Source organism: Bubalus bubalis, chromosome 4 (genome assembly GCF_019923935.1).
Source record: "Bubalus bubalis isolate 160015118507 breed Murrah chromosome 4, NDDB_SH_1, whole genome shotgun sequence".
Taxonomy (NCBI): Eukaryota; Metazoa; Chordata; class Mammalia; order Artiodactyla; family Bovidae; genus Bubalus; species Bubalus bubalis.
Window position 1 is genome coordinate 124775508 of NC_059160.1, and position 15771 is coordinate 124791278.

The 15771-nt window shown below is 42.4% G+C and overlaps 1 protein-coding gene across 8 annotated transcripts in view; it reads right to left on the reverse strand.

The window, feature by feature from the left end:
• The window catches only part of SIPA1L2 (signal induced proliferation associated 1 like 2), a 251449-nt gene that overhangs the window by 95809 nt on the left and 139869 nt on the right, over positions 1–15771 (reverse strand). For all 8 annotated transcript variants that reach the window (XM_044942017.2, XM_044942019.2, XM_044942020.2 and 5 more), the window contains 2 exons: positions 4871–5004; positions 2933–3121 (listed from right to left, as the gene is read on the reverse strand). In XM_044942017.2, the coding sequence (XP_044797952.2) occupies positions 2933–3121; positions 4871–5004 (323 nt within the window). The remainder of the gene's footprint in view (positions 1–2932; positions 3122–4870; positions 5005–15771) is intronic.

Consider the following 15771-nt stretch of genomic DNA (forward strand, 5'->3'; position numbering starts at 1 on the left):
TGAACTCACTTGTTAGAAAAACTAGGATAGTCTTAAAAAAAAATGGGATCTTAGAAGTTGATGAATTTATGTTGATAAAGTAACAAAACTTTCAAGTACTACTCTGGATTACTTTATTATTCTCCACGGCATAGAGTCTTCCTGCTCAATACGTCTCACCAAACGTAAAGAATGGAATGAATGGTCTGGGACCTACTATACCTCTATTACAGCATCTCTTGTACAGAGCAGATACACACAGTGTCAAACCATGAATAGATTCCACACTCCAAGAAAGCAGGAAACAACAATCTATCCTTTTTAAGTAATTTTTTGAGATTAAAACCCCTTAAAAATAGTAACATAAAATTGGCCCATTCCCTCCCTGGGCAGCTTTTCTATTAGGAAAGTGGATAAAAACAGCACTAGCTGGAAGAAACTCTCAAACACACCAACTGATGAGTGTAACTTTTAAAGACCCTTTAGAAACTAGAATATGAGATAAGACACCACAAAGATACCTTGAGATATCATTAAGAGTTGTGGGAAGTCAGGACATCATATTGTACGCTATTAATAAAGTATAGCAGAGTCAAATAAAATCTCAAAAGAAAAAGCACTGGAAACATATAATTGGGACTATAGGATGGACTGGTTTCCTTAAAATAAACACTGCACTCACCCTCACCACAACCTGACTTGACTGTGCAGGCAAGCAGACAGACCCAAGTCTGGCTCAGTGACAAATGCTTCACACCAAGCCCACCTGAACCCTGAGTCCCCAGACCAGCAGCAACACACCTGCTCTGCCCCTCCATGACAACAGGATTTTCTCAGCTGCTTCATGGCCATTACATACCACACACTTTACTAGTGATAACCATGGTGAATGCTTCTGTGCAATTTTAGAAGTCAACTACTCAGGTTTAGTTGTTGGTTTGAATATGTCAGGCCTTGATGTTGAGAAAGGCAGATCTCAGGATTATCCATTTTGAATATCATGGTGTCTGCTTCCTCTGGCTGAGAATGCAGTGTTAATTTGCTAGAATAATTACAACTTCATCTCTTTTAGAATTCCAGCCATCCAAGTATCAAACACTCCAGCAATACAACACAATGAGTGTTACTGGGTCAACCAGGAAATATCACATCTTCCCTCCAAAATGTGCCAAAATATTTTCCTTGGAAAATTCTGGAACGACATCACAATTGTCTTTTTCTTTTGTTTAAACCAGGTGAAAGAAAAGTGAAAAGTGCCAGTCGCTTAGTTGTGTCCAACTCTTTGCGACCCCATGGGCTGTAGCCTGCCAGGCTCCTCAGTTCATGGGATTCTCCAGGCAAGGACACTGAAGTGGGTTGCCATGTCCTTCTCCAGGGGATCTTCCTGACCCAGGTCTCTGGCATTCCAGGTAGATTCTTACCTGTTTAAGCCATGAGGGACTTAAACACAAATCCACTCATTTAAAACAAATTGCATATACTTGGGCACCTACCTCTCAGTTTTGCCTACAAATTATCTTGCATCTGAAGTTAAAAGACCTCTTTCCATCTTCTGGGCCAGCATCTACATCCTGTCCATCATTCTCTCCCGGATGATGTCAATAATCACATAATTGAGCTCCAGGCCACCATGAAGCTCTACCTTCACCTGACTGTCCGATTCCCTTCTACGAGATAATCTTCCTAAAGCACAGTTACCAGCATGTCCTGTCCCACTCGAAAACCTTCAATGCTTCCTCCTGCCTCCCATATCAAGTGCACAAGCCTTAGCCCAGCATTCACTCTTCTATGCTTATTGTCGTTGTTTTAACTCTCAGCTTCCCTGTGTGCGCCCCTTCCTTGAAAAGAAAAGAGTCATAGTTTCTAAAAGAGCTAAATACTCGTATCTCCCTGTTGGAATTCTACTCAAATCCCTTTCCCCAGAACACACTGCACTCCTGCCTCTTCAAACCCACCACGGCTACATTCTGCCTTGCAAGGGCCTTTGTGCTCTGTCATAGTGATGTCCCCAAGAGTAAGGGCCAGGTCTTAGCTTCTCGATTCTCCTGATGCATGCTGTTCATTGCCATCGGTAAACCTGATGTTTTGCACACAGTAAACAACAATAAATATTAGTTCAGGGAAAGGTCCAACTTTCCCTGGGAGCTAGATCCCACATGCCACATCACAGACCCACATTCTGCAACTAAGACCAGGCATAGCCAAATAAACAAATGAAATAAATAAATTTAAAAACAAAAACAAGAACTACAAAAACCCTGGGGAAAGACACCAGCAATCTCTAACAGTCAGGAATCAGATCTGCTCCTGCTGGCTGGGACATACCAGACCTTGATAAAAATAATGCAAGTCACAGACTTCCCTGGTGGTTGAGTGATTAAGAATCCACCTACCAATGCAGAGGATAGGGGTTCAGTCCCTAGTCTGGGAACTAAGATTCCACATGCTGCAGAGCAACTAAGCCTTTGAGCCACCGCTACTGAGCCTGTGCTCCAGAGCTTGCAAGCCACAGCTACTGAGCCCACATACGTTAACTACTGAAGCCCTTGTGCCTAGAGCCTACGCTCTGCATGCAACCAGAGAAGCCACCAAAATGAGAAGTCATCACACCACAGCCAGAGAGTAGTCCCTGCTGGCCACAACCAGAGAAAACCCGTGTAGCAACAAAGACCCAACACAGCCAAAAATAAATAAAGAATTTTAAAAATAAAACAAGTACACAATCATCTTTTAAAAAAAACAACGCAAGTCACAACTCAGCAGGAGATGCATTACTTAATAATAAAGGCATCTTAACTAGTAATAGAGGCACATTTGGGAAAAACTGGAGAGAAAATGCTTTAAGGCGTTAAAAATAAATAATCTTAAAAGGGAGATGGATGGGAAAACACTGAAACATTCAGGACCATGGACACCAAGCGTCACACACTTCAGTCTCGTACATGATACACACCCCTTGCTCATCGAGCTTGAGCAGTTGCTCTGAGACCTTGGGTGAGCTGGAGGCTTGCCTCAGGCACTGGATGCTGAGCTCAGGAATGACGTATTCCAGAACTTCTTTGAGTGGGAGCCCACGTGCGGTCCCATGCCTGGCGGTAGAGGGTATGGCATCCTCCAAAATTGCTCCTCTCAGCGTTGTCAGCTGTGGGGCAAAATAGCACACTTCAGTTAACCTTGACTCTTTAAAGCATAATGTTTCAATTGCCTTAAAAAAAAAAAAGAGCAAGAAAGAGAAAGCTCTTTTCTAAGTGAGTGCAAGAGACTACAGTTCTCAATCTGAAGAAGCAGATTCAACTTTCATCAGTCTTTACACAGAGGTATACAGAAGTCAGGAAGGAGCTGGGTGGGGCTGACGTAACCAGATGTGCCCAAGGCATGAGGAGGAGGGGCAACACCCCACCAAGCAGACATAAAGACACACCCACCGCAATCAGAGCGGACAGTGCTGACTAGCCAGGAGCCACGGGGCTGCGCCAGTCACAGCCACTTCCTCCTTCCTTCCCTTCCCTTTCCCCCATGGACCACCATCTTCTTTTCTTCTACTCTTTTTGTTTTGTTTTGTTTGTTTCTTTTTGTATTTTTCCTTTTTATTTGTTTTCTTATTTTTTTCTGTCTTCTACTCTTCATGTTCTTCTATTTAACTTCCCACTGCTGACAATTCCCGAGGCTGGGTGGGGCCACTCTGAGACCTCTAGAGGCAAGTGACTCAGGTCCAAGAAGGTTCTTCCTCCCCATCTGTGATATGTCCTCACGGAGTCACTGTTCTGACACAGCAAATCTAATCCCAGGTCTAATGTGCCGAGAAAGGAAACCCAGCAGCACTGCCAGCCTAGAGGCCTGGCTCTCATCCCACCCCACCCCCTACCCTCCACTCTTGCTACAAAGCAGCCGTGGTGATGGAGGTCACAGTGGCGCCTAGCATTTGCACAGTGCCCAGGGCACGCTGCCCAACCAGACTTTCTGCAGCGATGAGGTCGTCCTCCCACTGCACTGGCTGGCCCGGGAGCCATCATCCCCAAGTGGCTGTGGAGCGCGTGACCTGTTACAGGTGTGACAGTGGAACCTTATTTCTTATTCAATTCCCTTAAATTCAAATAGCTGCCTGTAGTTAGCAGCTACTGAACTGGATGGCACAGGTCCACAGCTTAAAACATGCCATCTTCACAGACGGCTTTTCTTCCTACTTATGGCACAGAACCTGGGCCAAAAGATACCAACGCACAGGCAAGTAGACACTGAGCACTAGGCTTGGGCAAAGCCTTTGAGGGGCTCTCTGAACTCAGACCCAGGAGTCACCAAAATACACATTCAGGACGGTGTGACCAACACATTCCCATCTAATTACAATGGTCAAGAGGATAAAAACTAAAGTGCAAATCAGATCTGGGTCTTTATGTAAATCAACATTCCCATCTACGTGCATCAGCCATCTGTGTAACAGCCGCACTTTTCACTCAGAGCAAGACCAGTCGGGGAGTAACCTGGCTGCTGGTGGGAGGACATGTGGGTCCACGGAGCTCCTGGACCCACAGACACGCTAAGCCAACACTCACCTCATGGGTGGCTTCCTGGTTTTCTGCATTTGATTCTAAAGTTGTTTTTCAATTTTGACATGAATCATATAGTTCAGATTTGTCCTCTGCCTTATGCCCAAGAACCTTGCATTCTGATGATGTTATCCTTTCTGTCCTGTAAGGTGACAGTAAAATCACTGCCACTTAACATCCATCACAAGTTTGCAAATATTTCACTCGGAACCAAATAGTGTAAGCCCTTTCAGTCATCTTAACTGGTGTGATCAACATTGACAATAAAAGCTACACATTGTGGGAAACAACCCAAGCGGTGACCCGAGGCCCAGCCCGGGGCAGACGCCACGCGCACCCAGTACCTCACTTGTCCTGAAAACCACCCGGTAGTTGAACTGGGACCCTTCCTTCTCCTTGGGGTCTTCCACCTTCTCCCTCCGGACGCTGACTGCCACAGGGCCGAGGTTCTCATCGATTCCAAAGTAGTTCTGATGCTCTGTGATGGAGAAAGTGGAGGCATGAGAAGAAGGAAGCAGGAAGAGGATGGGGATTCTGCAACTTGTGTATCTAGTCCAGAAGATGCACCAGTGTCTCTGGTACAGGATTTCCCACAAACTTGATCAATTTTTTTGTCTCCAACTTAGATGCACTTTTCTTTTTTATTGCGAGAGGACACTTGCTTCACAATATCGCGTTGGTTTCTGCCATACCTCAACATGAATCAGCCACAGGTGTACATGCGTCTGCCCCCTCCTGAATCCCCTCCCGTCTCCCGCCCCATTCCCCCAGGCAGTGCTCTAGAATGGCACAGAGCACTGGGTTGAGTGCCCACCTGGTAGGTGACTATGAGGCAGCTAGCATAGGGACCTGCAAGGACATTCTTCCTAAGACATGATCACTAGTCTCTTACTCACAGAACACTTGTGTGCCAGACATGGCCTTGGCCGTGGGGTCACAACCCAGGAAAACTTCCCCGTCATGAAGTATATATTCCAGTCTGAACGCTGCCAGTGATGGCAAGCTCAGCTCTGGGAGAAGCCCTTCTGGATGCATAAGTGAGCTCTGCTGAAAGAAGTATAAAAGCTTCACTCCAACCACACTTTTTAAGTGTCTTTTTCTGCAAGGACCCAGACTTAACACAACACTCAGATGTGGTCCAACCCATACAACACGGAGGGTGCAATTATCCAAATGTTTATTCATGCTGCTTCTCGATTTTAGCAAACCTTCATACCAATAATCCACGCTAAGCGAGCGAGCCATGCAAAGCCCCAGGTGTTATTCATTTACTTCTTAATGAACTGCTGCCCAGTCCATTTTCCAAGGTGCGCACTTATAAAGCTGGTTTTTTTCACCCTGTATGCAAAATCACTTTAACAACCTCCTCCTTTTTCACTTTTATCCCTTTTCAATGTCACCTTAGTAGTTTGGGCCAATCTTTCTGATGTATAGTTTTCAGTTAAAGAGAAACATGCTCCATCACATGTTTGTAAGCTTGAAAAAAGCCATAGGTATTCCAAAGGTTTTGGGCTATGCTAACATCTCCTGCCACAGTAATTTCTGAAGGAATAAGGAATGTTATTCATAAAGTAGAAAATAGGTTAAGGTCAACAAAGAAAAACAGTACTCGTATCACTCAAGGAAAACATTATCCAAAGCCACTAATGAACACTGGCTACATCTTCAAAGGCAGATCATTTATTTTTTACTTGTAACCAAATGAGATAAATACTGATATAATTTCCTTTTGAAGCAGTCAGGAATGGAAGCAGCAAGTCCCCTATTTTAGGGACTAAAAAGGTGAATTACTGCCTCAGTCCTGGGCTTATACAATAGGAAGTGAGTCTTTGTTTTTCATGGATGCCTCACCCTTGTAAATTACGTGCTGATAATAGTCTGCTTAACTGTTACAAACATGCACAACTCCAGTGAAATTAAAAATAAATAATAAATTAAAAATACATTGCAAAAAATGAATTATTTACCAATGAGTTATTTATTAATAGCCTGCTGCATTAAGAACATATTTCAAGAAGTGACTTGCAAAAATGCTCAGATCAGTTTCTTGGTAGGCTTTTGATAAAACCTGTGATACGAATCAAAAGAAAGTCAAGGGTTTCCCTGGTGGTCCAGTGGTTAAGAATTCACCTGCCAACGCAGGGGACATAGGTTCAATCCCTGGTCTAGGAAGATTCTATATGCTTTCAACTTTTTTTTTTTAAGTATAGCTAATTTACAATATTATGTTCATTTCAGGCATACAGCATAGTGATTCAGTATTTTTATAGATTTTAGTCTATTAAAAGTTATATACAAAGTAATGACTGTAATTCCCTGTGCTGTACAATATATCCTTGTTGCTTATCTATTTCATACAAAACAATCTGCATCTCTTCATCCCCTACCCTAACCCTCTACCCTTTCCTTCCCTCACTGGTTCCCACTAGTTTGCTTTCTATATCTGCGAGTTTGTTTTTTGTTCTGCTATATATATTCAGTTGTTTTATTTTTTAGATTCTACATACCAATCAATAATTACTTGTCTTTCTCTGACTTATTTCACTAAACATAATATGCTTCAAGTACAACCACATTGCTACAAATGGCGGTGTTTCATTCTTTTTTATGGCTGAATAATAAAGATAAATACTGACATAATTTCCTTTTGAACCAGTCAGGACCAAAAGGACTGTACCAATTCTTTATCCATTCATCTACTGAATGGATTCATTCAATTCATCCATTCATCAGGTTGTTTCCACATCTTGGCTATTGTGAACAGTGTTACTATGACCACTGGGGTGCATGTATCTTTTTGAATTATAGTTTACTTCAGGTATATGCCCAGGACTGGGATTGCAGGATCCCATGACAACTCTATTTTCAGTTTTTTGAGGAACCTCTATACTATTCTCCATACTGGCTGTATCAATTTACATTCCCACCAACAGTGTAGGAGGGTTCCCTTTTAATCCATATCCTCACCAACATATCCCATTTGTGGACTTTGTGATGGCCATTCTGACTAGTGTCTGGTGATCTATCATTGTTACTCTGATTTCTCTAATAATTAGTGATGTTGAGCATTCCTTCATGTGCTGATTACCCATCTGTATCTCTTCTTTGGAAAAATGTCTGTTCAGGTCTTCTGCCCATTTTCTGACTGGGCTGTTTGGTTTGTGATATTGAGTTGGATGAGGTATTTATATGGTTTCATTATTAACCCCTTGTTGGTCATCATTTACAGATACTTTCTCACATATGGTAGAATGTCTTTCTGTTTTGTCAATGGATTATTTTGCAAAAGCTTTTAAGTTTAATGAGGCTCCATTTGATTATATTTGCTATCATTTCTTTTGCCTCAGGAGACAGGTTTAAAAAAATACTGCTATGACTTATGTCAAAGAGTGTTCAGCCTGTATTCTTTTCAGTGAGTTTTATGGTCTGCAAGATTTAGGTCTTTAATTCATTTTGAATTATTTCTGCAGATGGTGTAAGGAAACATTCTCATCTCACTCTTTCACATGCAGCTGTCCAGTCTTCCAAGCACCAATTATTGATAAGGCTGTCTTTTCTCCACTGTATATTGCCTCCTTTATCATAGATTATTTGACCATAAATGTGTGGGCTTATTCCTCAGCTCTCTGTTCTGTCCCATTGATCCATGTCTGTTTTTGTGCCAGTACCATGCTGTTTTGATGACTATCACTTTGTAGTATAATGTGACGTCTGGGAGGTGATACCTCCAGCTTTGTTCTTTTCCCTCAAGGTTGTTTTGATTTTTGTGGATCCATAGGAATTTTAAAATCATCTGTTCTAGTTCTACAAAAAAACAAACATCATGGGTCTCCTGATAAAGACTGCATTGGATCTGTAGACTGCTTTAGAGAGTAGGACCATTTTAACAAAACCCTTCCAATCCAAGAGCACAGGATATCTTTCCATTTCTTTGTATAATCTTCAATTTCCTTCATCAATATTTTATAGTTTTCAGAGTTAAGTTTACTCCTAAATATTTTATTCTTTCAGATGAAATTTTAGATAGCATTGTTTTTTTTTAACTGTCTCTTTCAGTAATTCATTACTAATCTATGGAAAAGCAACTGATCTCTGTATATTAATCTCATATTCTGAAGCTTTGCTGATTTCACTTATTAGTTCTAATATTTTTAGGTGGATGTGGGGAGGCCATGACTGGGGAGAAGCCTTGGCTATGGGATGCAGCAGTGACCCAATCCCAGAGCCTGGGTGGGGCAGCAGCAGTCACTGCTGGCATTTACTCAGGTAGCATCTTAGAAGCAGCCCAAAGCTCTCTGCAGGCTGCTCCACCACAGCTCACTCCACCAACCTGCTCTGTGGAGTAGACTATCTTCTGATGGCCTGTCCCCGCCACACACTGCCCTCCAGCGCTGGGGGAGGAGTCATCCTCCAAGCTGCAGAACCGCCCTGCTCATCAGTTAACTCTGGCATACCTTGCCTTATGTAGCACCTTCCTAGCTTGTTCCTCTGTGGCTTTATACCCTTTTTGTACTCCTTCACCATCCGTTTTTTAGTGCTGTTTGGAAGGGAGAAAGGGAACATGTATGTACAAATGACCAAGTTTAACTAGCATCCCTAAATTCATTTACTGTTAAATATCTATAATTCTCTCCAGTATTCTTGCCTGGAGACTTCCATGGGCACAGGAGCCTGGCATGCTACAGTCCATGGGACACCCGGAGTCAGACATGACTGAAGTGACTTAGCATGAGCATCTATAAGTCTAATGAGCCTGATAATCAGTTTCTGAATCTGAGCTTTCCTACTTACTACCTACTTAATAACCTTGGGTAGTTCTTAACCTCAGCACCAATGCCCCACTACAAAATATATATATATATATATATATATATATATATATATATATATATATATATATATATATAATACATGTATCATCAATAACCTGAGAAAAGCATTATAGTTGAAGGCAGGAGTCCTACTGACAAAAAACTCAATGAGAAACAAAAAATCAAATGAACAGCATTATGGGCATTTTGATTTTTGAGTCCAACACAGCTTAAGAGTCAAACTGAACAAGATTCATACTTTTAATCTCAAAAAGTTAATCTGTAATCAGAGGTTATATTATATTCAGGATAGTCTTTTAAAGAAAGCAGTGGCATATATAATATTTTACTGAGTAATTTCTATCAAGAATTCTTTTTTTTTTTTTAATATGTATATTACCCTTTCCACCAAAGATGGCAAATTAGTAAGAAAACCATTTTTTTCCTTTGGGTCTATCTTTCCAAGCCATGCGCCACACTTGTTTTTGATTCTTGTCTCCATCTCTCACAGACACACACTATCTTTTTCTTCCCAGACTTCAAACTTTTTATTTTGTATTGGGGTATAGCCGATTAACAACGTTGTGGTTGTTTCAGGTGAAGAGCAAAGGGTCTCAGCCATACGTGCACATACATCCATTCTCCCCCAAACTGCCGTCCCATCCAGGCTGGCACGTAACACTGAGGAGGGCTCCGTGTGCGATACTTACACTGTCGTTTATCCATTTTGAATACAGCAGTGCAGACACACGCTTCTGAGCGCAAGCAGAGGTGACTTTTTGGCTAGGCACAACCACGGCACCTTTGGACTCACCAGTTCTGAGTCCCTGCAGCTATTTTGTAAGGAATCTCTCTGTACTTTCAGTTTCACCAAGGAATAAAGCAGGTTACCTGGATGTGTTTCTAAGGAAATAAGATTATCTTCTGCTGCACACTGGAGCACTCTGTCTAGCTTTTATATAGGGCGTTCCACATATCATGAAGATAAGTGCAGGAAAGGTGCTCCCTATGTCTCCAGGAGGGAGCCGAGGTAACCCTCAGATGACACCTGGTCCCTTTCAGGACAGCTCAGCCTGTTCATGTGCATCACAAGAGCCTTGCCCTCTGGGGGACAGGACAATGAGCCCCTCACCCAAGGGGCCCATCTTCATCCCAAGCACCTGATTTCCATAAAACTGCTGCAAGAGAGAATCAAATAAAATCCTTCCTTGGCAGAATAGAAGCTGTGAAAAGACTGTGGGAAAGCTGAATGAAAATCCACATATCATGCAAATAAAAGGCTAGATTTTTTTAAAAAATCGATTAACAAGATTTCAGTGTAGGAAAGGAGATTCAGCACATCGCTCTGGTGCACTTTGTTCAGTAAAGAAAAGAAAAAATTCTAATTTGGAAGTTTTTTTTCTTTCTTTTTTTTTTTTTAAGGGCTATGTGGAACCTTAGTCCAAAGGCTGTTTCCAGGCACTGTCAAATCTTGGACAGTAGATGTACTGGGCTCATCTCATGGACTGAAGAGGCAAGGATCCCAACGCTCCAGGCTGTGGAGGCCAGCATGTAAGAGAAGCCCTGTGCCTCTCCCTCACAAGGTTTCTCACCCTGGCCACGGTGCCATCAGCAAGTCCACCAGAACCACCAGTGACTGGGTCGGGCCCTTTCCCTCTGCATTGGTCAGTACACACAGCAAAGCTTTCCTTTAATGGTTCCATGTTCTTTCAACAATCAGCTGATTATTTCACTGTCAGCTCACTGCCTATCTGGGTTAAACCCGTGGCTGCAGGTGACTGCTGTCTAAACTCCTACCTAAACTCCTATCTTCTGTCATCTTCCCCTCCAAACCACTGTTTAATCACCTCCTCTGTTCCAGGAGTTATACAGATATAAATAAGGAATGACATATTCATAAATGAATGAAGAAAACAATAGGACCTGCTTTCACAGATAATAACATTAAGAGTCATTAGAGAACCTCAAGGAACCTCAAACTTCCTGCTAATGTTTCATGGATTAAATTATGAAATTTGATGAGGAAAATGATGCTTTTTGGTTATATGAAGGCTCTTCTGACCAAAATTTAACCAAAGCAACAGTGAAGCTTAAAAAATCCAGTGTATTACAGTGAAAATAACAGTATTAAGGATACCTTACATAAATTAACTCATTCATCTCCATACCCATGAGCAGGTATTCCCACTTCACAGAAAGCAATACTGAAGCTGAGAGGTCAATGACATGCTCAAAGTCAGAAGCCCGTGTGACTGAGTCAGGATGCACAGCTAGGCAGTCTGGCTTTAGAGCTCCTTCATGCTAAGCAACTCAAGTGTGAACAAACTTACGGTTGCCAGCAGGGAGGATGGGGAGCAGGGATAGTTAGGGAGCTTGGGATGGACATGTACACACTGCTGTATTTAACATGGATAACCACAAGTGCCTACTGTATAGCACAGGGAACTCTGCTCAGTGTTACGTGGCAGCCTGGATGGGTGGGGAGTTTGGGGGAGAAAGAATGCATGTATGTGTATGGCTGAGTCCCTTTTTGCCCACCTGAAACTATCACAATGTTGTTAACTGGCTATACTTCACTACAAAATAAAAAGTTAAAAAAAAAAAATAAGGCAACTCAAGGGTGATGACATTACTGTAAAGATTTAAATTGTAAAAATCAACTCATACACAGTAAAATGAACACAACTTAAAGATGAGACAGCAAACCTCTCCTGAATTTAAGGATGGTATCTTAGGAGACACAATTTTAAGAAAGCCTTGAATAAAAAGTATAACTTGCGAAGTAAGGTAGCTACCAATGAGTTCCTTTGATAAGGTATAAATTTTAGTATTATCTGCTATGAGAATGGGAAGGAGAAAGAAAATACTACAAGAGCAAGAAAGGGTTTCTGCATAAAAGCTGAGAGGGCCAGCCACTGCTGAGGGGAGTAGTTGTCCAGCTTTCCTTTAATTTTTTTAAGAGGAGCAAAGAATGAAATAAATTTTGGATCTAAACAAATACAGGGTCGGTGGGTTTTAATAAGCTTCTAGGTGGAGAAGGCAATGGCAATCCACTCCAGTGTTCTTGCCTGGAGAATCCCATGGCAGGAGGAACCTGATGGGCTGCCGTCTACGGGGTCGCACGGAGTCGGACACGACTTAGCAGCAGCAGCAGCAGCAGGTGTTCTGAGACCTAATGTTCCAAAGACCCTAATTTCCAACTTTACTGTACCAGTGTTACCACAAATAAGTTCATGTGACCTAAGCATAGTGTGGCCAAACAAATCAAAACTCTGAGTTTGGAACAGAGGTTTACTGCAGTGCCATACAGAGAAGGCAATGGCACCCCACTCCAGTACTCTTGCCTGGAAAATCCCATGGACGGACTAGCCTGGTAGGCTGCAGTCCATAGCGTCGCTAAGAGTCGGACATGACTGAGCGACTTCAGTTTCACTTTTCACTTTCATGCTTTGGAGAAGGAAACGGCAACCCACTCCAGTGTTCTTGCCTGGAGAATCCCAGGGACGGGGGAGCCTGGTGGGCTGCCGTCTATGGGGTCACATAGAGTCGGACACGACTGAAGCGACGCAGCAGCAGCAGCAGCAGCAGCAGCAGCAGCAGCAGTGCCATAAGGAGATGGGAGGCTTGTGCTCAAAAAGTCCTAAACTCCCCTAAACGGGTTTAGAAAAGCACTTTTAAATGCAAGGTGAGGGAGAGGTGTGGTTAGTTGTAAACTTCTGGGGGTTCAGAATCCTTCGTTCTTACAGCTGTCCACATAGGTCAGATCATGATGTTCCTGTAGACTTCCAGTAAGACAAATGCTATTCTCTCTTCTGCAATTTTTTATCTTCACAGGAATAAGAAAGTATTATACCCTTAAAGATTAGCATCTCCAGAATGGGCTCTCCTGTATATTTCAGGCTTTAGGTAACATTTTTAATTTGTAGCAAAAGCAATAGGATACAAAGGTTAAAGTAGAAGAAACTAATATGGGGGCAGATTTCTTCTTCCTTGTTACACCAGTAGCAAAATATAAGGAAGTTTTCTCAGTTAACTGCCACATTCATCAAGCTATACAGAAATATTAGAGTATTAATACCTCATCCAAGAGAGATATGAGAGCGTTACTCCTGAGTAGCTGACTGAGAACGCTCCTGAGGCCAAAGGATGGATACGATGAACTAGCATACAATTCTAAGATGCTGCGGTGGTTGGGAGCTGTGACCTCCCCAGCACAGCATGTATGTTTCTCCAGCCACGCCCCCCCCACCCCATCTGCCACATGGAACCCATATGACCGTAACCCACAGGCTGAATCTCGGCTGTAGCTGGGTGATTCTTCCCTGCTAAGAGCCCCTCTGGACCTCAGTGGGAACTCTGTTTGTGGAGGCACTGGCCAGGAACTGAAGTTAAGAACTGAGGTGATTGTGTCCACTAAAGGAGGAATTTGCATCTTAGAATAGTAGTATTGTTAGGTGGTACTCAGTTCACCCATATGAATATAATAGTGTCCAATTCCCTATTAATTCTCTTCAGTGACTGTATAAAACCAGAAGGGGGGGGAAAAAAAGAAGCCACCAGGCATGAAATTCAAAGCAAATGCAGCCATGCATCACTAAGGCATGGGGTTCATTTCATATGTAAAATTATCCTCATGCCCACAACTGCCACATTAGTGAAACTTAAGTGAATGTGTTTGGAATGGAATGGCAGACTTCACCAGATACCTTTCCCTGGGGCCCACTCTCCCATCTGGTTCGCTCTACTTTTTTCCCATCTTTTAACAATTAAAATAAAATACTGCCCTTTAACTGCTGTATTGGAGGTAGGGATAATAGTTCCTTTTTAGAGGAAAGTCTCCTACATTTATTTAAGAACTCTTGGGAGGACAAGAATGCACAGAATGTAACAGGCACTGTTCTAAGCCCTTTCTTTATAGGAGATAGTTTTTTTTAATGATCCCATTTTGTAGATGATTAACTGAGGTACAATGAAGTTCAAGAATTTGCCCCAAACTGAGTTGCGATGTAAACCCAAGAGCCTGATTTCAGTCTATGCTCTTTCCATCAAGATAGGCAAATTCGCAGCCTAGAAGGGATGGGAGTTTGGGGGAGGATGGATACACGTATATCTATGGCTGAATCCCTTTGCTGTTCACCTGACACTATCACAACATTGCTAATCGGCTAAACCCCAATACAAAATAAAAAGTCTTTTAAAAAAAGATACAGCACTTCGCCCACCAGTCATAGGCCCCAACTACAAGAGTGGACAGATGCCTCTGCCCACTGGCAAAAAGACAGTCCCACTGCCATAAAACCATCAGCTGATATCAAGAGGGGCGAGTTAGCAGTCACACATATTCCAGAAGAATCCTTTCTTACTATGTGCTCATTCAGCAGATGTACAAAACAAGTATGACTCTTCAGTTAAAACATCAATGACAAAGACTGGCATCAGAGAAAAGGGTAAATTTACAAAGATCAGGGTAAGAGCAGCTAAAAAAATAAGGGAACTTAAAGATTTTTATAGAAAAGAGACCCTAGAAAGATCAGCTGGAGGTATGACAGATCTGCTGGCCAGGGCTGGGCCAGACATAGGAAGGGCCTTCAAAGCTGAAGAGCTGGTATCTTAAGGTGTAATAGGTGAGAGTAAATCTGATTTCATATTGGTACTGTTTCTTTTACTTTAACCTTTGTATCCTATTGCTTTTGCTACAAGTTAAGAATGTTGCCTACAACCAGACATATACAGGGCAGCCCACACTCAAGGCTCTTACATTTAAGGATATAACACTTTCCCATTCGTATAGAGATTAGAGAGAATAACATTTATCCCGTTGGAGGGTTACAGGAATGTCACGACCTGACAAACCTGGACAGGCGCAAGGACAAAGGATTCCCACCAAGAAGTTTACAACAGCCAAACACCCCTCCCTCACCTTTTAGTATTAAAACACCCGGAATTCTAACTCTAGTTAAGATGGATCTTTAGGACACTAGTCCGTCTTCTCAGCCTGCTGGTTTCTGAATAAAGTCACTATTCCTTGCCCTAACAATTTGTCTCGATTTGTTAGACTGTTGTGCAGTAAGCTGTACAAGCTTGGACTCTACAATGAGCAGAAATGGACCTTGGAAAAGCCAGGAAATACCCTACATTGTTATATGGATACAGCTTTTGTTGGATACCTGGTGCACTTGGAAACAGCTGAACACTGTTTTCTGGAAAGTTCCAACCTTTTTGAAAAGAATTCCAATCTGCCTACACCTAAGAACTCTTGTAAATCTAAGATGGGAAGGGGAAATCGAAGAAGTTCTCTGTCATATTCAGGAGCACGTGATGGAACTATAAACACTAGGACCCCTAAGAACCAGGTAAGAGGGGAGAAAAGGAGGACAACTGAGACTCTTTCACATTCACCACAGAGTCTTCCCTGTCAAACCCACCCAGTTCCT